This window comes from Cygnus olor, chromosome 1, assembly GCF_009769625.2.
Source record: "Cygnus olor isolate bCygOlo1 chromosome 1, bCygOlo1.pri.v2, whole genome shotgun sequence".
NCBI lineage: Eukaryota > Metazoa > Chordata > Aves > Anseriformes > Anatidae > Cygnus > Cygnus olor.
In genome coordinates, this window is record NC_049169.1 from 195,066,845 (window position 1) to 195,093,961 (window position 27,117).

Below are 27,117 nucleotides of genomic sequence, written 5' to 3' on the forward strand. Positions count from 1 at the left end.
TCTTTAAAGGTCAAAATACACTATGCAAAGTATTCTTCATACATTATTATGTGTGCTACTCAGAAGAAGGTAACTACTTTCAGAAAAAAGGTTCTGAGCTATGCCATCCAATACTTTAAAGGACTTGAATTTCAACCTGGAGTTCTTGGATGACACAGAGGAAAATCTTCCTCAGCTGTATTTTTTTCAGTTAATTACTCTCATAGAAGTTAATCAGCTACATCAGAATCATCAGTCTTACGTCAATGGTTTTCTCCAGCTGTGAGCCATAGTTGTATAAAGTTTTGCAAAGGCAAGAAGGGTTGGATGTGGAGGAAGATAGATGATAATAAAGTGAATTAGTGTTGCTTTAGAGCTTATGTGTGGTTGCTGCAGCTTCAAGAGTTCACGCTATTGAACTTTGACATTTCAGCTCTGGAATTTGCTAAAGAAGAATACTGGGCCGCTACAGAGCTAATCAATTAATGGCTGATCTCCCTGTCTTTCTGACACATTGTACTCAGATGTACTCAGATGCTAAAGTATTTTAAACCTCTTGTTTAATTTCAGACATTAGAAAGGAGCCTAAATTATGATCAGCTGTATGAACATGTTAGTCCTTCAAATTCTAAAGAAAAGTTGCATCTCGAGCCAGCTAAGTATAAGTCCTTATACTTATGTGCACTAATCTCTTCAGTGTATTTTTCTCTTAAGCATGAAGTGGTTTTATAAACATAAATCCATTACCTATAAAGTACCACTATACTAAATCCATTCCATGTATCTATGGTAGAATTGTGGCTTTACTCATAGAAACAATGCAAATACAATTTTGTCTCAAGTGTATAGACGTACATCCTGTTGCCTAATTTAATTATCTTTATCCATACTCAGGTTTACACACTGTTCATACAGAAAGGAATTTTAATTAAGCTATGCTGTTACAGCATGCACACATTTATGTGATACTTACAAATATAAAAATTAGTGAGCTACATCCCAAACTATTCTAAATCCTAGAATGAGAGAAGAAATAGTTGTTTGAGGAGGTTCCTGTGCTTTTCTTATCTATGGGGCATCAAAGGAATGTTGTTTACATGTCAGGGTAAGCTCAACAGTCTCAAAACCCTAGAAAACATGTCATTGCTATGTGCTCTTTACTATTGTGGGGATCAGAACAGATTATAACAAAAGTTGTTGGAATCTGCTTTGGGCTTTGCAAATGTCTATGGGTACAGGAACAGGAGTACCTTTACTGAATCTTTCTGCCCAGTGTAAAGGATTGGAAAGACAGACCTTTAGAATCAACTAACTATATATTATTATATATATGATTATATTTGTATACGATTATAGATATAAAAATATATATACAGTGGTTAAGTTACAGACCTCGCAGTATCGTGTCTCCAACGGGGGCCTAAAAGAATATGACTCAGGAAGATGATGAGAACAGTGAAAGGAAGAAGCCATACTTTCCTAGCTTCCTGCAGTTACTGCTCAGAGACTTCAGAAACTGTGCGTTTAATACCAATGGTGGCTTTAAGTTCTCTGAATTTCTTTAATTCCCTGTTGAATCTATTGTTAACTGTTACCATGCACAGCATTGTGGGGTGGGTTCCACATACCAACTATGCAGTATGAAGGAGTACCTCCTTTTGCTTGTTTTGGAACAATTATCTGCTAATTTCACTTACTGCTCAATTTTCTTCAGTTTCTTTTGTAGGGGAGAGTTGCAGGCTCTGCTTGTAGTTATTCTTGGGAAAAAAAGGGAGAACATGCAGTATAAGTCATCGTCAGCTGTCTCTCCAGTGCTATTTAAAAACATGCCTATGTGTGGTCAAAATAAAAGCAGACACGACAGAAGGAAAATACACACCATGGAAGTGCAATGTTAAGTTGCCAGACAATTTTAAATATGTTGTTCTGTCAGTTCATAAGCATATGCTCTCCAGAGGGAAAGTGTTTGTGTGAATGGGGATTTGCTCTTTCCAGTCTCCTCCTGATCTTTCCTGTGTATTGTCAGTAGCAGATATTTCGTCTGTTTATGATGAAGCAGAGGTTTGAGCAAAAGACCTGTGCATGAGCAGTCCTGGGGGCAGGGAACCAGTTAAGGGAATCACAAGCGTCTGCACTTGTGAACTGTGGAAACTGAACAGATAGTAAAGCATGAAACACTGAGAAAATATCCTGGCCCTTCTGGACTCATAGGTTTCAACTTGTTTTATGTTAAGTGAATCAGAACACAAAACTCGAGATGTAATTCCTTTCAGGCTTTAATGCAGATCAGCTAAGGGACCACCATTAATGACTTAAATAAGAGTAATATAGCCAGGTTCTGTTTATGACATGGGCAACCACAATGCAGAGCCTGATAGAGAAAATCCACTTGAGATTACATTGTCTGCTTTGCTTTTCATCTGTCTTCTAGACCATCTGCCTATTCACTTCATCATCACCACTGATAGATCATCATTGCTGAGTGAATACAAAATGTTGATTAATACTTGTATATATTTTCGTCTTAGCCTACTGTGCCAAATAATACAGCTCACAGTATGGATGTGAAGTGAAGCAAAACAGGCTGGTGCAGTGGACAGAGGGAGATCACAAGGAAACAAGGAGGTCGTACTAAGCAATGTGAGAATAGTTTTTGTGGCACAGACCAGTATAGCTGTAGATACTTGTTAAGCAGCCTTAGTCTTAAAAATAGTAAAAAAATAGATTTCCTTACACTGCAGTGTGACTTTAAAAAGCACTGTCACCAAAAGGATCAAGCCTCCGTCTCTCCTCATTCCCCATTGCTTATTCCTTGTCCTCACACCACCTCCTACCATGGGCTAGCACAAGTGTTTCTATCTGTATGATAAATTGGGTTGAGGAGCTGGGCTTAGAGTAAGCATTTTTATTCAGAAATATTGTCCTTTGGTTAAGCTCCTTGATTAAGGTCAGCCTGGAGTTGCCCCAGCACTTATGTCAGCATAACAAATGGCATGGTGCGGGAGCAGAGGGCAGGAGGGTTTCTGCAAGAATGTGCATGAAACATCCTGACCTGATTCACTAAGTGGTTAGCAAAAATGTTGTGTCAAATAAATTGCGACAATATAGGAATGAACCTGTTAAACTGAATAGAAGTCAATTTTAACCCTTTTGAAACAAACAAACAAAAAACCATCTGTATTTGTCTCCATGAGATCAACAACTTTTGTTAACCAGATTTGGTGTGGAGAGATGAAACACAGAACCTTGTCTGTAATTTATACTTTGAAAGTCAATGTCTCTTTAAGAATCTTAGAGTTTCTACCAGGGGAGTACCAAGATCAAGTTGGTTGTATATCATAGCAGATTGCTTTGTTTGTATTCAGTTTTAGCATTGGTACAAGTATCCATCCTCTATTTTAAGTGCTTTTATTTATAACCAGTGGGACACAGCACTAAGGCACATACTAAGCAGTAGCATAACATTCCAGAGGTCTACACAAGAAGTGGTTTTTGCTTTTATTTGAACCTCCAAAAGAACTGTAATAGAATAACAGGGGATATCTTGTTGATGTCTGCTACATCATTACTAATGTGATAATGTTTTGTTTATAGAGGCATGTTTGTCATGGGCAGCCAGCTGTGTTTGCATTATAGCCATTTTAGTGATTCTGAAAGTTCTAGCTGGACAATGCTGAAGCTTCACTTAAAAAAAAAAAAAAAAAAAAAAAGAAGCACAACAATATGACCCACTAGCAAAAGTGATTTTAGTGCAGAAGTCTACAATTCATCAAGAATAATATTATGATAGTAATAACAAAAGAATATTAATAGGAAAAAATGACATTAGGAGAGTCTGGGGAATGTCAGTGTTGGACCTGATATGAACTAGATAAACCTGTTCAGTGGTCTCAAACCTAGGTAAACAAATGGATCCTAAATTACCATCTCAGGCAATGTCAGACCTTGAATTTTTAGATTGCTAACTTATTATCACAGAGAAGCTTGCTTGAGGCAGCAATCCATCTAGCAATTGTGAATCTAGAATAGTCTTCCGTGATAGCAGCTACTGATAGTCTACTCAGAATGAGGTGAGTAATGAAAGCTGATAACTCACCACAGATAGCAGAGCAGACAGCTTGCAAAACCTATACACTGTACACTATTAGTAGCTTTGGAAAAGGCACAATTTGAACTGGACAGTGAGCACTTGACCAGAAGACCGAATTTCCCAAAGGAGAAATAGTTTTCAGTGCTTATAGAGGAAACTGCAGAAACAACCATCAACCACAGTGACGAAGTCAGACACTGCCTAGCTAACTGAGGAGTAAACAAGACACAGGACATTTAATTTTGCAAAGCATACAAGCTCAAATAGGCCTATAAAAATTGTTTAAGGCTCAACTCCAAAGGCATATAAATACCTCCAGAATCACAGAATTACTTATTTAATCTGAAGATAGCTATACATAAGGCTGTAGGAATAGATACACAATTTACATAGCCCTCAAGATATGCTTATAGTAAGGTATGAAAAGCATGGCAACATAGTCAATGATATACCTTAGGTGTCTCAGAGAAGAAACCCAAATCAGTTAGCAATGTAGCCAGTTATGAAATTTACTTCAAAGTCTTTTTTTTTCCCTATGTATTTAACTTGCTTTTAATCTTTTTTTCCATTCATGTAGCTAAAATCCTAGCTTTAATTTGAATAATTAAGACTTTTTGATTGCTGTTTTGCTATTGTATAGTATTGCTGAAACTGATAAATTTTGGACTGTACACGTCCAGAGAAGCAGAGGATGTAAGAAAATTATGTGGTGAGGCCCCTAAAGACATTTCCAGGAAAACGTACAGAACTTGGAGCTGTGAAATTGTTTTAAGAAGCCAAGAAAGTTGGAGACTGATGTTACCAAGTGCCAGGCTTAGTAAGGAGTTCCCTCTGGTGGGCACATACCCTCTGCAAGAAACAGGAAAAAAATGCACTTTCTGGCTTTAAGCATCCTCAGAGTATTGCAGTGAAACTGGACAATTACACTTTAATTAAAGTGTATTTCAAAGGGTGAATGCATTCAGCATTTTCTTACAGTTGAGAAAAAATGTTTTAGCAGATATGCATAAATACAGATCAAGTTTTGTAGACAGATGTTATTCTGAGCAAGAACATCAAGTACAATTCAGGTTTTCAGTGGTGACCCTAAAATTAGACTTCAAAGCTTATATTTAATGTCCAGGCTTACCGTTAAAAGTTTTCGGCAGCCAGCATGAAATTACATATGTACTCAGGTACAACAGGATCTTCAGTCCTACAAAAAGCAGTTCCATGGTAGTCATCTGAAGCTTAAAATTACACTAATCCTCAAATAAAAGGAAGATAAAAATAATAAGCTCTCTTTTGTCACACTATCCTAAGCAGTCTCAACTCATTTCTTAGTGTCATCTGTCCTGCCTTACCATCTTACAGTGTTTAATCTGCTGTTTTCTTTGCCTTGCAAGTATATGGTATTGTATAAGTATTGTATATGAGTTCTAGGCTGGTAAAGCACTTGCTTCTCTCCTTTTCTTAGGAAGGAATTAACATCCCCTTTCTTCATTTGAAAGCTACCAGCAAGCAGAGTTCTCTAACCTTGTACTTGTTGTTCCTGACAAATCTTTAAGCAGATTCAATTAGTTTTCCAGATTGCCTTTCCTCCTTAGACCATTTTTCTGCAGACACTATTTTCTTAATAATTTCCCTAAAGTTTTCTATTTCCTTGTAATTCCCTTTTCAGTGGTGGGCATCTTCTTCATCAATAATAATCCAACTTTCTTATTTCTGTAGTGAAAGAGCCAGCGAGAAGCAGGAAGAATGACAAATTAAATGCGGAGCCTGGGAAATGGCTGCTCTGTGTTGTGTGCTTTCTCTACATCAGACATTGAATTGCCACTGAACTATTTTTCAGGGGAGAGAGGAAAATCTTCTGCTGTTCCCTGAAGAAAACGTTAGTCAGACCATTACCCTTTCAGTTTCGCATCAACAGATTTGAACTTTTCACCAAGCCATGGACAAGGAAATACTTTCTAAAATCAAATCGTTTTTAACTGCTTCTGTACAAAAGCATTTGCACAACATAGTAAAGCAGAATAGAGAATTGCAGAAGGTGCATGGCTACCGAATAACATGTTCTGAGGGGTTTGTCTTCCCTCATAAAACAAGTATGTCCCTGTTAATGACTTGCAGGGCAAGTGGACAACATGGCTAGGAGAGACATGGAAACTGGACATCTTATCCAATTCCTCTTCACCAAGCAAGGTCAGCTGTCCCATAGCCACTCCTACCAGGGCTTTATCTTAGCCGTTCTTCAAGACCTCTGGTGACTGAAAACTCAAGATTTGTACAAATGTTTGTTTCCAGCCAGTAGCTGTCTTTACTTTTAAAATTTTAACCTAATATTCCTTTCTACAGCCTATCACTTTCTGTCCTGTAGCATGGTATAAAATACAGTTTCAGACAACATGTCTGTCTCAGCTCACATCCTATCTCTGGACTAAGTATATAATATTTAATATTATATACATATTATATAAATATATTTTTATATGTGCATTATGAACTGCATATTATATATTGTTATATACCAGATATGTTTATATTTACATATTTTATATATTCATATGTATAATAAGGGAAAGTAGAAGAGTAGAACATCCAAGTAATTCTCTCTTCTCTAAATGCCTTCTCATCAACAAGTTTTAGGGTCTTCAGAGGTGCAGGGTGCCTACCAATTCCAAACCTAAATAGAGATAAATTATTCCCCCCTTACACCATAATTTGAACACTATCTAAATTCTTTCAGTCTTCTCAAGATCAAACAAAACCTTCTCATACTTTATTTCACATCTTCCAGGCTTTTGATCGGTTCTGTTGTCATCTTCTAGACTAATTCCAGTTGGTCTATACTGTTTTTTATTTTAGACCACTTCTTGTCAGGCCCATTCAAAATCCTGGCATTGCTTTCCTTCTGTTTTTGATTCCTCCCAGACTAAGTTCCTGTGAAAATGTAAAACATGGAGTTTCTACTCTATCATCCAGGAAATTTATTGAAAATACTAAATAATACCACATCTAAGTCAGATTTTCCGAGCAACTTGTCTTTATAACCTTGGATTGATAACTACAATTTTCCAAGGAGTTGTGCTCCCTCTTCAGGGTTTCATTCAGCCTCTTTCTTTAGTTTGCATTTAGAATGTTATGTGTGACAGCAATGAAAGTCTAAAGACCTGCAGCATATACAAGGGTCCTGCCTGGTTCAAGATGATTTATTCTTCGGTGTTTGCTGTTGATGGCCTTATTTGGTGCTACTTGTATGTGATCTTGTAGCTAATTACTAATTATTGGAAGTTCAGTAACATTTTATGAAAATCTGAAAATGATTGATTTCATTTACATCACCTTTTATCTTTGTTGTTGATTAAAAAAAAAAAAAAAAAAAAAAAAAGAGGCCTGTGGCTCTTTCAGGTTTTCTAGAAGCTCACCCAGAGAGGTGATTCAGAGATGATTACTATGTTTTTGACATTGTTTCAGCCAGTTACTTGAGTTTCAACAAGGAGTGGATAAAATTCTCATGCTAAGTAATTGGCTAATTTTCATAATTCTTGAATTTAGGACATTGAGTAACTTGTAATTAAGCCAATGCGGCCACATACTGTACTTCTTCCACTCCCTTTGCTCTGAGAGTATTTATGTCTATAATATTTTTATTTAGGATGCTGTTGGCAGTCGCTACCCTCTTTTTTTCCTTAGCCATGCTTCCAGCCCATAGATTTGCATTACACATTTATTTCCTCTTCATGAGAACTATGATCATTGTGTCTGTTTGTGCATGAATTTACTTAAGTTAATAGCTTCAGTGTAATCTCTCTCACTAAAGCATGGTCATGAAGGCAGAGACATAATTGGATTTAGTAAGTTTATATGTTCTAATTTCCTAAGAAGCTGTATAATCTTACTCCAGAGGTAATAAAATTTTGAAGTTAAGCCAAAGCCCAAGTTAAAATGAGTTAACAGAGTACTCTTACACAGTATGTAGTTAAGGTCTTCAAATTTTTGAATATAATAAAGCCTTTTACATGATTGAATGAAAAAGAGGAGGAGGCTGTGCTATCACCACCCAAGATCATTCAGCCTTTAGCTGCTATTACAGACTCTCCTAAAATGCTTTTTACTTTGAATTATGATGCTGGAGATGCTCACAATTGTTTCCCACCCCCAGACTTTCCCAGCTCGACAGCTCTTCATAGGGAAAGTCAGTGTCCTTGAAAAGAGTTGTGGTTTGAAATAGGATCTTTCAACACAGTTCTTTCAGTTCGTAAATTAAACTCTCACTTCCTGAAAGCTGATTAAGGAAAGTCAGCAAAGGCAGGAGACTTATCTCTGTCCTCCAGAAGAGTCATTAATGCCCATATGATGTCTTGGATGTAAGTGCACCAGTGAGATAGCCAAAGATGCACATTTTAACACAAAATGGTTGCTAATCATTTTACTGCAAACATTGATGTGGGATTACTGTATGGTTTAGGAACGTGTCATTGAGTGGGGTTTTATTCTGTGGCAGGTTTAATGCATGGAAGTAGCAGGAAATGAGATTAGCTTGATTTAGCTCAGCAAAATAAAGGTTGAGAGTGTGTATGATTGCTTTGTATTTGTGTCTTGCAAGTAAACATTGTCAGGGGAAAATGCTACTTAATTTGAAAGACAATTCTGGTTTCCAAACAAAACCAAATAGATATAAATTGGCCATTATTACATTTAGACTGAAAATTAGATGAATGTTTCTAACTGCAAGAACAATCAAATTCAGGATTAGTTTTTAAGTGGGATTAGTGAGAGAAAATAAAACCCCAGCAAAACAGCAATTTCCTTTAAGACAGAACTTGATATATTCATGGGAATTTTTTGAGATGGTTTCTGTGCTTCGTGGCTTTCTGTGTATGGACTTGACTCCATGATTCTTTGGTGGTCCACATTCCTGCTAAGTTATATCCATTAAAGGAGGCCTTAATCTCATCTAATCAGCTAGGATCCTTTTTGAATAATTGAAAAGTACAGGTATTCCGCATGAATATTTATGTTATCCTAAAATAAATACTAAAGGTAGACAGTAGAATTGTCTCTTCTTTATCTAGAGAGTAAATCAACATTAATCTATAAAAGAATCCTACTGTTCCTATAGTAGACGTAAGATGAGTTGAATATGACCCTTTATAATTCACAAAGTCAACTCTGTTTTGCTTTAAGTGAAAAATACAGTGAAGGCTGTGTGACTCTGCTCTCTTGTGTTTCATTTCTTATTTTATAGGACTCCTTCCTGTAATATGGTACCTAAAATGATGCAGGTATTCCAGGCTTGGTCTTGCTGGCTCTCAGACATAAGTTAGTACTGTCCTTTAGACTACATTCCCCCAAAAGTGCATTAATTATCTGTTTCAACTAACAGTCATTCAGTATCTTGTAAAGGCTGATATTTCATGTTGCTTCATGAATTATGTGGCCAGAGTCTGTGCCAATAGGTGCTAACGTAGGTAACTTCTTGATAAAATTTGAATGAAAAGACCCTAGTAATGGTGAAATAAATTTAAGAACATCAGAGCATAAGACTGAACATCCTCTTCTCAATCAGCAAGTTCTTCTCCCTGCTTTTGGAGGCAACCAAGTATCTTATACCTTTCTTAACAAACTCCTGAATTAATTTTTACTGTGTGCATCTAATTAAACAGAAATAATAAAGAATAATAACTTGCTTCCTCTGTTACGATTAAATATATTTAGAGTCTTGTGCTACAAGAACCAGTTTTAATTACAGAGCCTTAACTTTAATTAATTGCAATTGCAAATGGGCAAAACAGGAAATTTACTTCATACATATAAAATATATTGATGCAGGGAAAAGCTATTGAAAATGGATAACACTGAAATTCTAGAGCTCTGCATCAGAGATGTGCTACAGCGAACAATACAAAAATATTCTATTTCAGTCTGTAATAAGTTCTGCTCCAGAAGATGAGCTACTGTCTAGGGAATGTATGTATTTAACTTCCCATTTAAGCAGTGATTTTCTTATAAATTCAGGCAAGGAAAGAGGAAATGATGCTGGACAAACAAGCTGATTCTAAGTATTCTTTACTAGCAATGATTACTCTTTGTTTTGATAAATCATACCGAATGTGTTGCTGGAATTGAAACATAATCAGTTTCTATTATTTAAAAAATGAAAGTGTTTAATGAACTGTAGATTTTTGACAGTTAACTGAAGTTCAGTTAGCCTGTCAGTAAAAAAATTGGCCAATCCTGTAACTCAAGGGGTTGTTTCCTTTGACTTTATAAGGATCAAAAGCTAGCAACATCATTTAATAATGGATTATTTTTGCAAGGCAGGTGAAAATATGTATTTTAAATCAGTGATATAAGATGCAGTAATTTACACTGAATATACCTCTATTTTTGAAGGAATTTTTAAAATTATGATATTTTATTATGGTCTGAATTTATTGTCTATTCAAATAATGTAAGTGTAAATTATTTAAATAATGTTTAGCAGAAAATGATGCTGCACAGATCAAGAAGAAAGAAGTAATTCAAGACTAAGTATCTAGATTCAGTTTGCCAGAATGCTGCTCAATAAGATGGCTTATATGTTTTCAGATTTTTCTGCTATTGCAATTCAGTGGTTAGCTTATCCAAAACTGAAAAGCCAATGGGGAGGTAAAAAAGTTGTCAAACTTGTTTCCTATGAATAAAAATTCCTCTAGTCACTATGCACTTTGAGAGATGATAGAGAGCAGCTTTGCTATGACATCTGTCAGCTCCCTCTGTCCCCTGGATGCAAGGTTTCAGGATTGATGTATATCTACATCGCTGAATGTAGATAATGCTGCTTGGCTTGTGCACTTTCGAGGTCTAGGCACAGACTTTCCTGGTAAAAACTGAAGCAGAGAAAGCATTGAGTACCTGTCTGACCTATGATGTCCTTTGTCACTAGCTCTACCAGCCTATTCAACAGTGGGTCCACATGAATTCTTTAGCCCTCTTTGTGCTGCTATTTATTCTTAGAAGCTGTTTTTGCTGCTCCTCAATCATCCTTTGCTACTTTTAACTCCAGCTGAACTTTAACTCTCCTAATGCCCTCACTGTGTGTACATTTATTCTCTCAATGTTTCTGCCAAAAGATAGAATCAGAAGGATAAGGATAAGCAGAGGAGATATATTATCATGACTTGAGCAGATGCAGTGAATTTAGGCTATTTGTCTTAGGCTAACATAAACATAACATATGTTATATGAATGATGATAGCTATGCTATACTCAGTACATCATCTATGAAGAGATGAAATTCGTGCTCTGAATCCTTGTGTAATGGTTTCTATTTACCTTTATCGATTATAGAAGCTGAAGTGTTTAAACTTATTAAATTGATCTTAGTCTTTGTGAACACTTCCCTTGATATACAGGAGAGGCATCATGTCTTTTTGGATAGTAGATATTAGCAGGAGGAGTATTCATGTACACACTTGCTGCACATATGGAAAGAATGAGAGAAAAATGGATGGAGTAAGGTTTGAGGAAGATACTGTGATACCAGTTGGAGCAAAACAGCAAATATTTCTTAAAAGAGTGTGGTTTGGGTCTTTAGAATGAATTGATGTAAATTAAGATTTACATCAGAGAATGTGAGTCCTCTGGCAAATTCTAAGGTGAGAGGTGTTGCAGTGATTGTACTTAGAAGATGGTCATCACTCGTAGTAGTTGATATGCTGACATATATTTTCATTAAATAAAATCTCTCAAAATCTTTCCTTTGCTAAACACAAGAAATAGATTAAAGATCAGTACACTGTAGACACTTGTTACTTACTGCCTGCTCCTGCTGCCTGTTGAGTCAGGCAAAACTTGCACTGAGAAAACACCTACGATGCCTTTTACTGAGCAGAGTAAAGAAATAAGAAAGGGGTTAAAAAACTGCATGGTTTCAGGACTGATCAAAATATTAGAGAATTTTTACTTTAAATTTGTTAATTGGTCTGGAAAATCAAACTTATGTAAGGTATAACTAAAGTGCTCTATAACGTGTGTTGTATTTCAGTCAGAGTTCTATGAATCTGTAACAAATACTGAAAAGAAGTATGTTTAATTTCAATAATAAAACTTTCATTTTGTTATTTTGAGCACCTGGTTTCTCTGCTTAGATGTTTCTTTTCTACCAGTTATGTCCTGCATTCAATTTAGCACACACATTTCCACTAAAACACTTGCAGGTTTGTCAAAAAACTGTCCTCTCTTTAGTGAATTTCTGTTTTTAGCACCAATATTGTCAACAATGCCAGTTACGTTATCATTATTTTAGTTTTCATGTTTTCTGTGAAACCTCTTCAAAGGTGGACTTTTCAACACGTACAAATATATACATATTTACGAGATATCTGGAAATATGAATGGATTTTTTTCAATCAGCAATTCACCTATAAGACATCAGCGTATATATCCATGCTCTCATGTATGCTTTGAACCAAAGGAACTGAGACAGTCCTTAACAGAGATCTCAAGGAGTAGAAGAGGATGGGGTCTAACTCTATTCCATATCATGACATATACTCAAGAAAGGCTATAAACTTGCGATTGTAGTACATTATCAGTACTGTCTGCATATTGAACAATGTTATAATTGTCAATTTTGAGTTACTCTTTATTCCATACCTCTAATTATCTTGCAAAAGAAATTGCTCTATTGGATTTAAGATAATGACAATTCAAAGCATTTCCAATGATGGGAAGGACTATATCTCTGGAACAGAGAATGTAAAAGGCAGGAAGGAAATGTATAGCAAGGTTAAATATAAACAATCTAGAAGATTATTATTAGAAGATATTTTATAATTTTACTTTTTGTGAAGAAGTTTTGAGTCACAGATTCAAGTGATTTTTTTTTTTTACTCTGTCATTTAAATACTCAAATTCATATTCATTGGTATGTATTTAATAAATAAAATGTTGCTTGCGGTTATTATTTTTTGGAAATATTGAAAATACTGAAGTGTCTGTGAGCTCACATATGTAAAGAGTCATAAAGCTACCATTCAAAAAGGAAAAAGATGAAGTTGTAGTGAATATTGTGTAGTTTAACAGTAATTTCAGGAGAGAAAATGACTTGCAATTGAATTTCTGTTGAGGATCAGGATCTCAGTTCTGAGAGTGTCATGAATTAGATTTTCTTCTTGTTAAAAAGAGTGTATCATATTTTGCCCTGAAAAAACACAGCAGGTAATTCAACATTCCTCAGCAAGCTTAGTTTTGAAATTGTTCATTTTATGTTTTAATAATTAAATAGTTAATGAGTAAGACAAGTTAAGTGAGGGGTGAGGGATTCAATGGTAGAAACAAAAGGATGGTTCACATTTCAGAGCTGTCATTAGGCAAGAATTGGCAGGATTTTAAGGCAAGCCACTAAGTGGATGAATTAATAGGAGAATATCAAGGTTATGCACTGTAATAATGAAAAGGATTGTGGAGATGTGGACGAAGAGATGTCATACAATGTAGCAGATACATTTTTGTTGTGTAGAGATTCAATTTATGACTGAGCAGCCAATTCTAGATATCATAAAAACATCATCAGGGCAAAGAGGAGAAATCAGGCTCAAAATGTAGGCTAGACAGTAGTACTATTATCAGTAGTACTGCTGATGTAGTGATGGCAATAAAATAATAAAAATAATTGAAGTCTGCCTGCCTGCTTTTCTGAGGCAGGTGGCACTTTGGAAAATTTCCATGTTCATGTGTCCTGCTGTGTTGTGCAATCCCTCATTCCATGGCTGCTGACCCCTTTCACACCACAACTTAGCTTCACTCTGAGCTGTGACCTAGCACTAAAGTAGACCAAGAAAAGAGCTTGGGGTGAAATGGCATTCCAGGGGACTGGTGGCTTTCTGAAGGGCCACCTAGGGACACCGGGACTGGTGGCTTTCTGAAGGGCCACCTAGGGACACCTGTGTTCACTGGGACTCCTCCTACCAGCTGAGCAGACAAAGGCTATTTTCTCTACAGTGTGCTGTTGATACCATCAGTGTCTGAACTGAGGCAGTCATTGCACGTTACCTTTCATCACTGTTCTCCAGGTCATCTCTGTATTTAAAATATATGCATTTAAACAATGAACTTGAGATCTGATATTCTTTTTTGCTACTGAGCTGTTACAGTGAAGGTCCTCAAAATATCCCCACTAGGGCAAGCAAAGATGTCATAAAGTAGTACATTCATCCAGCAGAATGTAATTTTGCTTTTCTTGAAGCAATTCACAAACTTAGCTGAATGCTTTCTGGTGAAAATATTCTTCTAGCCAAAAAGTGAAATCTTAGCATGTACAAATGTTATTATAATGCTATCTTCTTTTCTAGATTGAAATAAGAAGCGCTCTTTTCATGAAGTGACTATGCATATTGGAGGGAAGCGTGGGATATGAGACAATGCCGAGAAGATAAGTTTGTGTAGATAGAAAAGTACGAGAGAAACAGAGGATGGTTTCTGTGTAAACCTGGAAAAGAACCTTGCCTATAAAACTGTTACTCTACCTGTGTAATAAAAAGCACAGTCCAACTTCACTGAAGGTTATGCAACAGATGTGGAGGAAGAAATAAAAAAAGAAATGTGCTCTTAAATGACGATTGACTAGGGCTTTCTCTTGTTGAAAGAAAGTGTAGCTCACTATGGATTCCAGATCTGTGTAGTGACAGTGGTTACAAATGCACCAAAGTCAGGATTTCTGGTCTTCATACTGCATAAAAATATGCTGCAGATAAATGATGAAAAATGTTTTTATTAAATATTATTTAAAATGGACATGCCCTTGCATAAAGCAGAATTAATATTTTCTTTATTTCCACCCAGCAGAGGCAATGAGAATAGACTAGCGCTACGACGACAAACCATTCTCCGGGAGAAGGGGAGGAGGCAGGCCAGTCGAGGGCCAGCGTATATGTTTAATGACCGCTCAACAAGTCTTTCTCTTGAGGAGGAGCGCTTTTTGGATGCAGCAGAATATGGAAATATCCCGGTGATTCGCAAAATGCTGGAAGAATGCCCCTCACTCAATGTGAATTGTGTGGACTATATGGGGCAGAATGCCTTGCAGCTAGCAGTTGCCAATGAGCACCTGGAGATCACAGAACTTCTACTGAAGAAGGAGAACCTGTCTCGGGTTGGGGATGCCTTGCTTTTGGCTATTAGCAAAGGTTACGTTCGGATAGTGGAAGCCATCCTAAACCATCCCGCATTTGCCGAAGGCAAGAGGCTTGCATTAAGTCCAAGCCAGTCGGAGCTCCAGCACGATGACTTCTATGCATACGATGAAGATGGAACACGTTTTTCCCATGATGTTACACCAATCATCCTGGCTGCTCACTGCCACGAATATGAGATCGTCCACACTCTTTTGAGAAAAGGGGCTCGGATCGATAGGCCACATGACTATTTCTGTAAGTGCAGTGAATGCAATCAGAAACAAAAGCATGACTCTTTCAGCCATTCTCGGTCCAGAATCAATGCCTACAAAGGTCTGGCCAGCCCTGCTTATCTGTCTTTATCCAGTGAAGACCCTGTAATGACTGCCTTAGAGCTCAGTAATGAACTGGCTGTGCTAGCCAATATTGAAAAAGAGTTTAAGGTGAGTAGAGTGATACCTATTCTGACAGACACAGAATTATGAAGTTCAGCCAAAGGATTTTCTCCTGTTCCTTGAACAGGAAGACATTGGCATCTTCATTAATCAGAACAATAACATGAGGAAATGTGTAATTGTTTCATGAATGGAACATTTAAATTTCTGGGAACTTCTTTTTGCTCTATGCTGATTGTAATTCATGCTGTGTATGTAGAAGGAGTCAGTGTCACACCCTGTCAGGCAGTATAGTAAAGGAGGCTAGTAAAGGAACTCAGTGAAGTTAAAGGCTTTTTAAGTGTTATACAGAATTTATAATGTTACACAAATGCATGATTTTGAAAAATAACCAGCAGACCCACAGATTCAATGCCCATTAAATCCTTGGAGCATGAGTGTTCCTTTTTTTTTTTTTTTTTGCGTTTGTGTGTGGATGCACTGGTGCACAGCCTACAAAAATATGTACAACAGTTTATTTCTGTTATTTAAGACAGTAAGAATCACAGCTTTTTGCTTTCAGTAACTGCCACATGGGCCTTGTTTGAACATAAGGACTGTTAATTTTGACTTACTGTTGTGGTTTAACCCCTTTGGTTAATTAACTAACTAAGAACCAGCTAAGAACCCACAGGCTCTCTCTCACTGCCCCACCAGTCAGATGGGGAGAGAATTGAAAAAGGTAGAAGTGTGATAACTTGTGCACTGAGATAAAGACAGTTGCATAAAACAGAAAGAAAAATAAAACAAAGCAAAGCAAAGAAACAGCAAGTGATGCACAACACGATTTCTCACCACCAGCTGACTGATGCCCAGCCTGTCCCAGAGCAATGGCAGCTTCCCCGGCCAACTGCCCCCAGCTGTTATTGCTAAACATAACATCATATGGTATGGGACATCCCTTTGGCCAGTCTGGGTCAGCTCCTGGCTGTGTCCCCTCCCAGCTCCCTGTGCACCCCCAGGTACCTCGCTGGCAGGGCAGTACCAGGAGCTGAACAGTCCTTGGTCTGTGTGAGCACTGCTGTGCAGCAACTAAAATATCAGTGTGTTATCACCAATATTTTCCTCCAAAATCCAAACACACAGCACCATACAAGCCTCTATGAAAACAAACAAACAAACAAACAAACAAACAAAAAAACCTCAATCCCAGCCCAAACCAGGACACTTAGATTAACTAACATCACTTGGACTGGGACCCTGTTGAAAGAAGGTGCTAATATATAACTGTGACACAGCAAGATATCTAGACTTCTCTACCAGGAGATCAAACCCTCTCCAAAGCATTAAGAGAATCATTTCCAACATTGTGTTAGGAAGAGTGTGAAGTTGTCATGATCAATATTTAATGCTAATCTTTTAAACACAGCTTCACAGCTTTTGAGCACAGTTCTCAAGGCCATGAACCTGTATTGGCTCAGCTAACCTGAGCTGAGATGCTGCAAATCTGAATTAGTTGCTCCTAACTCATGCTTGCGGTGTGTCTTTGTGGCACCAATCCATATATAGGAAGCTGAAATCTTTAAGAGGGAAAAAAAGGAGGTGGAATGTGCAAGGGGAGCTAAAAAACAGGAGCTAAACTGCTGGATAGGAACATGGGTGAATTTTTATTTTATATCAATAAGACCAAAGTCTGGAAAGAACATTTCAGCCTAATGGAGAGGATAAAAGTCTGCCCCATGAAGTCCCTGGTAGAAATTGTTAGGACCTCAGGACTGACATTTTATCCAGTGCTTGCATGTACAGTTTAGAAAAGAGTATTTAAACCACATACTCTTGTTTCTTTTGCTTTAGCAGCTGCTGAAGATATGAACAAAAGGACTTGATTAACTTAAAGGGGAGTAAATTTAGAACAGAAGAGAAAAACATTTTTATACACCATAAATGCAGCCAGTTAAGTTCACAGCTATGTTGAGATCAATGGCATGTCTGATTTGTAGGGACCGTATAGCTCCGTTTACCACAGTTGGAGCGACACAAGTTAAGATTGTTAAATAAAATCATCATCTGGAACTGTCAGCAAGAATTGTTCTTCAAATGTGTGCTGCAGTACAGAACTGACGGGATGAACAGGGGACACAGTATTTGTCCCTGGTGCCACCAGGGCCCGGAAATGCAGCACAGGTGTGAGAAAAGATGGACTGGTTCAGACAACAAGCTTCTGCAGCCTGTACTGCTGTGCCATGAGGAGGACCTTACTCCATGTGACATGGCTCAGCCCCGAGTGACCTTTAAAAAAAGTTCCTCTTTTGTTGCTGTTGTCTTCTTTAAAATTAGAGCTCTGCTTACAGGATAATGTTGTGTGAAGAATTGCAAATGAGATTTTGAGGTACTGTCACTCAACAGAAGCAGGAGGCTGGACAAGAGGCAGAGCAGCTCCATATTGCTGAGCATACATCAGCCAAGCTCTGCTGGGGACACATATGGGCTTTAGAATAGGGTGAAAGTGAATAGGAACAGTGAGGAGCAGGTGCACAAGGCAACACAGAAGTTTAAGTCTCTGTTAATTTAAGGTTTAACCAGGAGCAGTCAGCTGGTAACATAAGGTCTTTCAGGAACATTTTTGTGGAACGTTTTTGTAAGTACTAAAATCATATGGCCATTCTGGATAAATATTGAAGACAGTGGAATATATTTATATGTACACTGACAAGTGTTAACATTTACACTGTACATAAGTAGTAACATTTACAATATCTAGACAACATGGGGGCTTGACTGCAAACTACCTGGCTTAGGTTCAATGCAGACAGTACAAAGGTTTTGTTTACAAAGCTGCAGGAAATGGACACCGTCATCTATTCTGAGTCTGGGCTGGTCTGTGATCCTGCCAGCTCATATCACTGCTCATATCCCAGCAATTTATCTAAAAAATTGTTACCCTTACTTTCTTCAGGAGTTGGCTACAATTGTCCAGATAGACTGTGAATAAAAATGTGGATTTGGTTAAAATGTGTTACACATTTGTGTAATCAAAGTATATTTTCTATGCATGGATTAGCTGGACATGGTAAATCTTTAGCTCCACCTAGGGTTTACCTGAGCCATTTGAAATATTCAAAAACTTTCCTAAATGAAAATTGAGCTCACTGGCAATGCACTGTTTTAAAATTCACCTATTTTTCAGTGCTGATGGAGTATTATTTGAGATAACACTGACCATGAAACTGTGATTCAGACCCAAATTCAAATCCCATAGTCAGCAGAAAGCACTATTCTCTGGAACAAACTCCTTTCTTTGCTTCAGACATCTGTAGGAATTGTCCTTATACATGTTTTGGAGGATAATTCTTTAAATACAGAAAAAAGTAGAGGATGACTGTCGAAGAAAGAGTAACTAGACTGTTGTGTGTAGTATTTCCGTACCAAGCACACAGTTAATTTAGGCTTCCCAAGTAATTTTGAAATCTGCAAGATTTTCTGAAAGCCATTTAATTTAATTTTGTACAACATAGCTAAGTGAACAGCTTCACAAGGTTTGATAGTATATGAAACCTTCTTATTTGGGGGATTGTGTTCATATTTTCTTTCATCTAAATTCTTTGCCCACCCTAGAGCTAATATCTCTGCTCTGTTCATGAGTATGTAGATGATATCTGACAAATGTCCTGCAGAGATGTGGCCTGGAGTTTTGAGAGGGACAGCTGTGGCCCAGCGCTGTTCGAAAAGGATGAGATTTGCATTGCATGCAAAGTTCTCTGCAGCTATAATGGCAACACACTGTTTTATTGTATAATGTGATGGAGTGGAAAACCATATTTTTTTCAATAAATGTAGATGCGTTGCTGTTTGGTGTAAATTAATACCCCAATAAAGTCTTCTGAGTTTTCTTTCCTGGTGAGAATCAAAATCCAAACTATCATCTCAAAGCCCGATTTTCTGTTTGTTTTCAGTTATACAACCCCTGTTACAGAAATAAGGTCCCAAGTCTTGATTCTGGGTATTCTTAGCTCTTTTAAAGAAAAGTTACCATCACCTTTTAGAGATGAAGACCTGAGACATGGAAGGGGTAAAGGCTACATTTGTAAGGGGGATAATATGTTTGTCTACCTTCTTAGATGCCTAGGCCCAACATTTAGGATGCACTTGTGTTAACAAGGTACTGGTAAATCCTAAATCCACCAGGAACCAATGACTTTTCACAGGAGGCAGTGTGGAGAGGGCTCCTTTCTTCTGGGAGGAGAGGCTGTGGTGATGCCAATGGTGCTGTCCTGCTCATGGGGTCAGAGGTGAGGCAAATGGCTGGCCCAGGACATGGCTGGCCCAGTGGCCTCTTTGCTCACTTACTGGGGACACCAGGACAGGCAGCCAGGAAGGACAGGTGACATCTCTCAATGGCATCCACTGCCTCATTCCTCTGCCACCAGGGTCCTGTTCCCCCGATCCCTTTTCCACAGTGCTCACCCCAAACCTTCACCTTCCTTTTGCAGGGTGGGAGCAGCCTGGGGTGCTGTTCCCTCAACCTTGGTGTGCCAACGTTTGGCAAAGTGGAGATTTTCCTGAACTGCAGAGAAGCCCGGAACCAACTTTGGCACATACATAAAATAACACACCTACCTGCTTACAGAATTAGGGGCTGATTCTTTTGAGCCTCTAAATGTAAATTAATTGCAAACTGTCTTTTTAAGTCTTGTAGGGCTACTTTTTTAATTCATTGTTTACAATTTGCAGAAAAAAAAAAAAAAAACAAAACAAAACAAAAAAACCTTGTGGAATTCTCTATGTGCCATTGGCTATTTTAGAAAGTGAGCTAAGCCAAACAAATTACCATTTTCTCTTGGTTCACATTAATGGTAAGAGACAGGAGAACTGGAGGGGAAGAAGTGTCTGTGCATCTGTGACTGAGACAGTGAGACGGTGAGAAGCGTGTATTGCAATTAACCATTTCGGCTGTTACTACGCATTTAAGTGGACTGAGGAAACAAGGGACACAAGGCAGCCCACGCAGCAATCTCTGCAAGTTAGCAGGCCTGATTTCTTAGAGGTGAAGTTCCCTGGCTGGAGCCACCTTCCCTTGTGCTCAGAGGCTGACAAATCTTCCTGCAGCAGTTTAAGACATCATCCCTCCTGTCCTCCATAATCTTCCCTAAGAGGAAAAACTCTTCATAAGGGAATATATCTCGAGACAGCAGACTGTGAACTGGAGTAGGGCCGTGTGTCGCCTTTGACTGGCTCTACCGTGTTACAACCCTCTTGTGCCATGGTGGGATGGTGATGGTGGTGTTTCATGGGAGGGGAAGCTGCTTTATTGCTTTTGCAAATGAGAAAATAAGCTGATGGAGTTTACTGATGAATTTATGGGGTGCTAAAATATATTATGATACTGTGTGAAGAGCTTATATTGCAATGGGACAGTTCTGCAAAGTATGACTGGGGGTGTCCAGCTGTTTTCATGTGTCCATTTAGTAGACATTTTAGTAAAAGAAAAAAAAATATATTTTTAATTAGAGTAAAGAATTTTACTTGGAGAATGGCCAAAGGCATTGGAGTCCACCATGGGGTAATGGTCTCCTCACATACTGTTTTGAAAATCTATATCATATCTCAGTCACCAGAGCTGGCAAGTACTGGTGAAGTATGTGCTTGACTGTGCATGTATATGTATTTATCACATACCACAAGATATGCACATACCAGTATATTACGAAATAGTTACTTATAAAGACTAAATTATTTCATTCATAACTTTATTTTAAAATACTCATTTTTTTTCATTTGATGTTCAAGTGTCAGATATCAGCCTAGAACTGTTCATTGTAACTAATTGTAAAAAGGTATATAGGTTGATTTTTGTTTTTCCTTTGCCTGGGAATCTCAAAAGGCTGCTTTTCCTCCAACTCTGAGAATATTTCAGTATTAAAATGATTGAATAGTAAGTCTTATCTTAGCCACCAGTACAAAAATGAAAGCCAAAGAGAAGGTGATATATTACTCTCAAGAAATGTCTTTCTATGTTGCCAAGAAGTTGGGATTTTGGTTAATCTCTATAGTTATTCATTTGAATAGAGGAAAAACAAATAATACAACAGTAAAATATACAACATGTCATGAAAAAGTTAATTTTATTATTTCGTTTCTGTCTTCTCTGCAGAGAAATGCAAAATTCTCTGACAAATCTGAGCTATCTTGCTTACATTACATTATTAAACATATAAATCACAAACACTTATGGAGTCCTACAGTGGTGTATGTATGCGTCTATGAATGTTTGCATCCGTATAAGTGAAGTGAAATGTAAAACTCAGATGCAATCCTTTAATATATCCAAGTAATAAACTCCTGCTATGTTGTTATGGTTAATAAAGAACAAATATATATGAATTACACTCTCAGCAAATAAATTAGGACATTCTGCATACTACAGATAATGGTTTGTATTCCTGGCTGTGCATTAGTTGGCAGTTAGTATAAGGAAGTATTTTAAAAAGGGACTAAACAGAAAGCAATAATGGTAGAAGAGAGAATTGTATGAAAACCAGACCAGAAGAGGGAGAAATGTTCCACTGTAATAACAGTGTTTGTAGAAAGCTACTTTGAACATGAAACTAGAGACTGCATGAGCACTTCTGTATGACTTTTTTGTTGTTTTTTGTTTCATTCTTTTGTTTGGGAAAAATGTACAGTAGTTACATCTTTTTAAGACTTCCTAAAAATCAGTAAAAAATAGTAAATTAAAATTATTAAAAAATTATTAAAAATTAAAAACATCAGAAGATTGTAACATATGAATGAGAAAATTTCTCAAAAGAACTAAGCAGGGGGTAATAAGTCTATACACATTATTTAGCTTTAGATTTACATCTCTGTCTGTATGCATCTATCTACGTAGCTACCTAATTTAACTTTTTTGACCCAAACACAGCTGCGAGCAAGTAGTGGTTAATGAATTGTGGGTTACAATGATCTCTTTTCTGTTTTGACTTACACCTTTTGGTAAACAGTGACTGAGAAAACTAATAGGTAGTTAAAGCAATAACCAGCTGAACTTGCCATTACAGGGCAACATTTTGGCTGACTCACCAAAGTCTGTTGTCAGATATTTGATCTAGAGAGTGTTGAGTTGAAGTTAGAAATGTGGTATCATTGTGCTGTCTGTACCACTGCTGGAAAACAGTGATGAAGAACTGTGTTTGCAAGGTGAAAGAGATGTTGGAAAATGAGAGAGAGTTCAGATAAGATTTCAAAGAATAATTCAAGACTTAAGGAAATTAAATATAACTGTGTAATTCTCAAGAAGGTTGGGAAGTGGTTTAGTCTTGCTCTCTATAGGACACTCGTCCAATTTTTAATATCTACAGTGTAACTTTCTACATTTGAACTAATTGTCTAGATTTCTGTTATAGTGAAAAATCATTTCCTCTGTGCTATTAGTATCTCAACTTGAACTAGTCATTAAAATACAGTATTTCTAAAAGTTTTATTAAACTTTTGATTGGCTGTAAAGCAAGTCTTGAGAAGTAACTTAGATGTAAAACTTGATGATCTAAGTGACCAACATGAGATGTATCCTAATCATTGTGAACATTCAGGGGAAGTAAATGCTGGATAGAAAAGTGCTGTTAACCTACCACAAGAAAGCATAACAAGTTGCGAAAAAACTATTGATGCTCAACAAATGTATAACTGGAATGCAAAAGTATTTCTCTGTTAGTTCTAAACATCAAGTCACTTTCTTTCTTCCTTTCTTTTCCAGAATGATTACAAGAAATTGTCTATGCAATGCAAAGATTTTGTAGTTGGACTCCTTGATTTGTGCAGAAATACAGAAGAAGTGGAAGCTATTTTGAATGGTGACGTAGAGATGAGCCATAATAATGGAGAACATGGTCGCCCCAGCCTTAGCCGCTTAAAACTTGCCATTAAGTATGAAGTAAAAAAAGTAAGCAATTATGTTGATGAAACATAGATGACATCATGACGGCATTAAATTGTGGGATTATTGAATGTTTATGGTATGGTAGCTTCTGACATTTAAATGAACATTTGGGCCCTTCTACCAACTGTATATTACAAACAAAAGAATACTCGCCCCAAATAGCTAGCAATATGAACAAGAAGCAGATATGCAGGGTGGATACTGGCCACAGTGAGTATGCAACTTAATTGTTCTAAGAAAATACTAGCTGTATGCAAATTTTTTAGGTATTAACTTGGTTTTAGTTTTAGTGTATTTACAAAAATAAAAAGGTGGAAGAAACTTGTACTAATTCTGAAGCCTGGGAAAGTATAAGATTTAATAAAAACCAGAGGATAGCACAGCAGCCTTGTGCTATTGATACCCGTTTTTGGTCAGGCTGTTATGACTTAGAAAGTTGAGAGAACTTAATGAAACTATGTGTGTCACAGAAAATGTGTATTTTTCTGTATGGATGATTGGAGACACAATCTAGGAGTAAAAGTACTACAGTGGGCTCTAGGCACCAAGCAGTGTTGAAAATATGACTTATAATCACTTCTTTGGCTGACTTTCCATTTCCATTGCCAATTTAAGACTCTGGTCTGCACTTGAAATGTACTCAGTGAATAGGATCAAGCTGAGTTAGTGGCTACACCCAGACCTTTGAATTACCCAGAAGCTTCTTTTGGATAATATAGGTTGATAAGTTCCAGGTGATGTATATATGTGAGCCAGGAGAAATTATTTGATGAGATTTGTGCAAATGAGGGACACAAGGATTTAGTTCAGGAACGGACTTAGAAAGCAGGTTAACCAAAAGTAGGGCTATCTCATCTCAGAGCAGAAAGATATTTGATAAAATTTCTATATAATGAAACAAATCAGATCAATACAGTGAAAATAATCAATTTCTTATTTTAATGAAAAAATAGAAATGGAAACAGAATGCTTAAAAATCCAGTATGGACTGAATATACAGATATAATTGTGCGGGAAGAGCTGCAAATTTTTTTATGGAAATGGAGTTCACATCTCTGGGGCAAACCTTAAAAATTGATATGTGAGCAATATTTACAGTGTTCATGAATGAAAGAAAAGAAGAAAACCTTTTTGACTGAGAAGCACCTACCAGCAAATGAACACAAACATGCAAAACATTAGGAAAGCAAAGTTACTAAAGAGACCTGAAAAAACTTTCAAAGGGAACATACAGCATTGACCATGTCCTTCACAGTGTTTGAGTCTTTATCCTGCCTTAAATGGGAACTTGCTCTCAACACTTTCCATTGCCTGTTATATGACATTTCTTGCACCTTCAGCCAGTCACATAAAAGACAATAAAGAGAACTCTTACAGAAAAATCTACTGGATTCAGTTAAACTTTTAATTGTATTTCCATGTCGAGACTTAAAATTTAATGCACAGAAGAATCCACCATTTATTAATACTACCATTTTAAGATGCTTCTTATACTCTTCAGAAGTTTTGACAGAAAAGAGGTTTACAGGTCAAACTTTTCAGTTTTGCAGTGTATATCTAAAAGATTCCATAACCAAGTTACAAATAGCCCTTCCTCGATTTCCTGCAGAAGTGGCAGTGGTATTCTTATGTCAGCTGAAAAAGTGATATTTTCCATCGTGGCATGTGAAAATATGGTGTATTCTTTCTTTCATAACTGAACACTGTATAGCATCGTTTGCAAAACAGAAAGACTTAAAGATTTGGAATTTCTGAGGTAGCAACATGAAAATTAGAGATGTTGGAAGCAAGTGGAGTTTGCACAGATAGAGTTGATGGATAATTATGCTTAGATGGAAATTAGTTTGTGATGGAACACTGTTTTTAAGTTAATGTATTTATTGTTGCTGATAGCAACAAGCCAATTGCTGGGAGATTATTCTCATCAAAAAAACTTTTTCTTATACCCCTGTTAATGCTCCTTTGAATATTAGCTGAGTTTTTGCTAATCCCACAGTCCTAAGACACTTCACGTCTGCTATTTTAATAAAAGGTATTCTAATAATAATATTCTTCTGTCATGTTTGTTTTCTTTGTTATAGTTTGTAGCACATCCAAACTGCCAGCAACAACTTCTCTCAATCTGGTATGAAAATTTATCAGGTTTGCGGCAGCAGACCATGGCAGTGAAGTTTCTAGTTGTTCTCGCCGTTGCAGTAGGACTGCCCTTCCTTTCAATGGCTTACTGGATTGCTCCTTGCAGTAAGGTCAGTTGATGGAATCTTATAATGGCTGTTTATTAACATTTATAACATCTCCATGTAGATTCCTGGCTGGCAAAGATGAAGCATGGGTATATGTATAAATTGCTGATGTGTTCAAATAATGCTTCAGAAATGTGTTATTTTAAAGCTGAGTTAAAATGGAATGGCTACAGTATTACATGTTCTGATAATTGTGACAGGTAACTGTATAGTGTTAAATGCAAAGTATATTAAGTTAAATTACCATAGTTGAACAAGAGTCATCTTGTAGAAACTATAGAAACAATGAGTCAAACTGTTCTTCATTTAGTTGCTGCATTAGTGGTCAAGTGCTGACTACTAATCCTCATTTTCCATTTTCTCAGAGATAGACTAAGTTCAAGCTATGGGTTGACTCTAATTACCTCGAAGGCAATTTTATTTTTGACGATTGAAAATAAGTAGATAAACGTCACAAAATCATGAAGCCAGAAATTAGCACAATCATCATTGGTTTCCTAGAAGTCAAGGTGAATTTTGTTGATGGTGCTGAGGCCCATTGTATTCCTGAGATTTTTAAAGCAGCCACACAGCCTCCCCTGCATCCATTTATAACATGATGTTGTTTGGATTTGGGTGCTACCACTTTATCTCTTTGGGTGACACATATACTGTGGAAAGCCTTTCCACTGCGGACAGTTTACAGTCTCTAATCTCTCCAAACTTTGTGTTGAAACTCTGTTTTAGTTAGTTACCACTATCCATTGCAAATGGACACTGATGGAAGCTTTCCTTTGAGAGCATATTAGAAGGAAAAAAATGGGATCCTATAAGGATCTTACAGGACACAGTATAATATTTTGGCAGGCTGAATCCAGTGTACATATGATTCCAGGGAAAGAGGAAGGTTCAGAGAGCATTGAAGTCTTTTTTTTTTTTTTTCTTTTCTTTTATTGTTCTGTGAGAGGGAAAAGGTGGGTCTTTTCTGTTTTGCTGTATTTTTCATTTCTTTCAGTATGAACAATAAAAAATCAGTTATATCATTTTCACTTTTCTATATAGTGACTAGGATTTTTATGAATGTTTTTGTCTGAAAACACACCCTGAGATTCAACACTTTAGTAATTGTTTTTCAGCTATAGCAGTGACTTGTCTATTTGTCATTTCCCTTTTTCAATGATTTATTGGATCTTAAAGTCATTTTGAACAATCGTACATTCTAGAAAAGCTATTTCAAAGTAGCTTTTTAAAGTCAAGTTTCAAGGGACAACATCCATTAACATTTCACTTCGTCTGTTCCTTTTCAATCATCTCATCCTGTGATCTATATATTGGATGTTTCATTATATTCTGCAAATGTAAAACTTAATCCATCTTT

The 27,117-nt window shown here is 36.9% G+C and overlaps 1 protein-coding gene across 2 annotated transcripts in view; it reads left to right on the forward strand.

Annotated features, from left to right (window-relative positions):
* Positions 1 to 27,117, forward strand: part of TRPC6 (transient receptor potential cation channel subfamily C member 6) — a 97,743-nt gene that overhangs the window by 42,506 nt on the left and 28,120 nt on the right. The window contains exons 2-4 of one of the 2 annotated variants that reach the window (XM_040544180.1): positions 14,876 to 15,650; positions 23,335 to 23,520; positions 25,599 to 25,763. In XM_040544180.1, coding sequence (XP_040400114.1) covers positions 14,876 to 15,650; positions 23,335 to 23,520; positions 25,599 to 25,763 — 1,126 coding nt within the window. The remainder of the gene's footprint in view (positions 1 to 14,875; positions 15,651 to 23,334; positions 23,521 to 25,598; positions 25,764 to 27,117) is intronic. The other variant, XM_040544181.1, reaches the window with a different exon arrangement.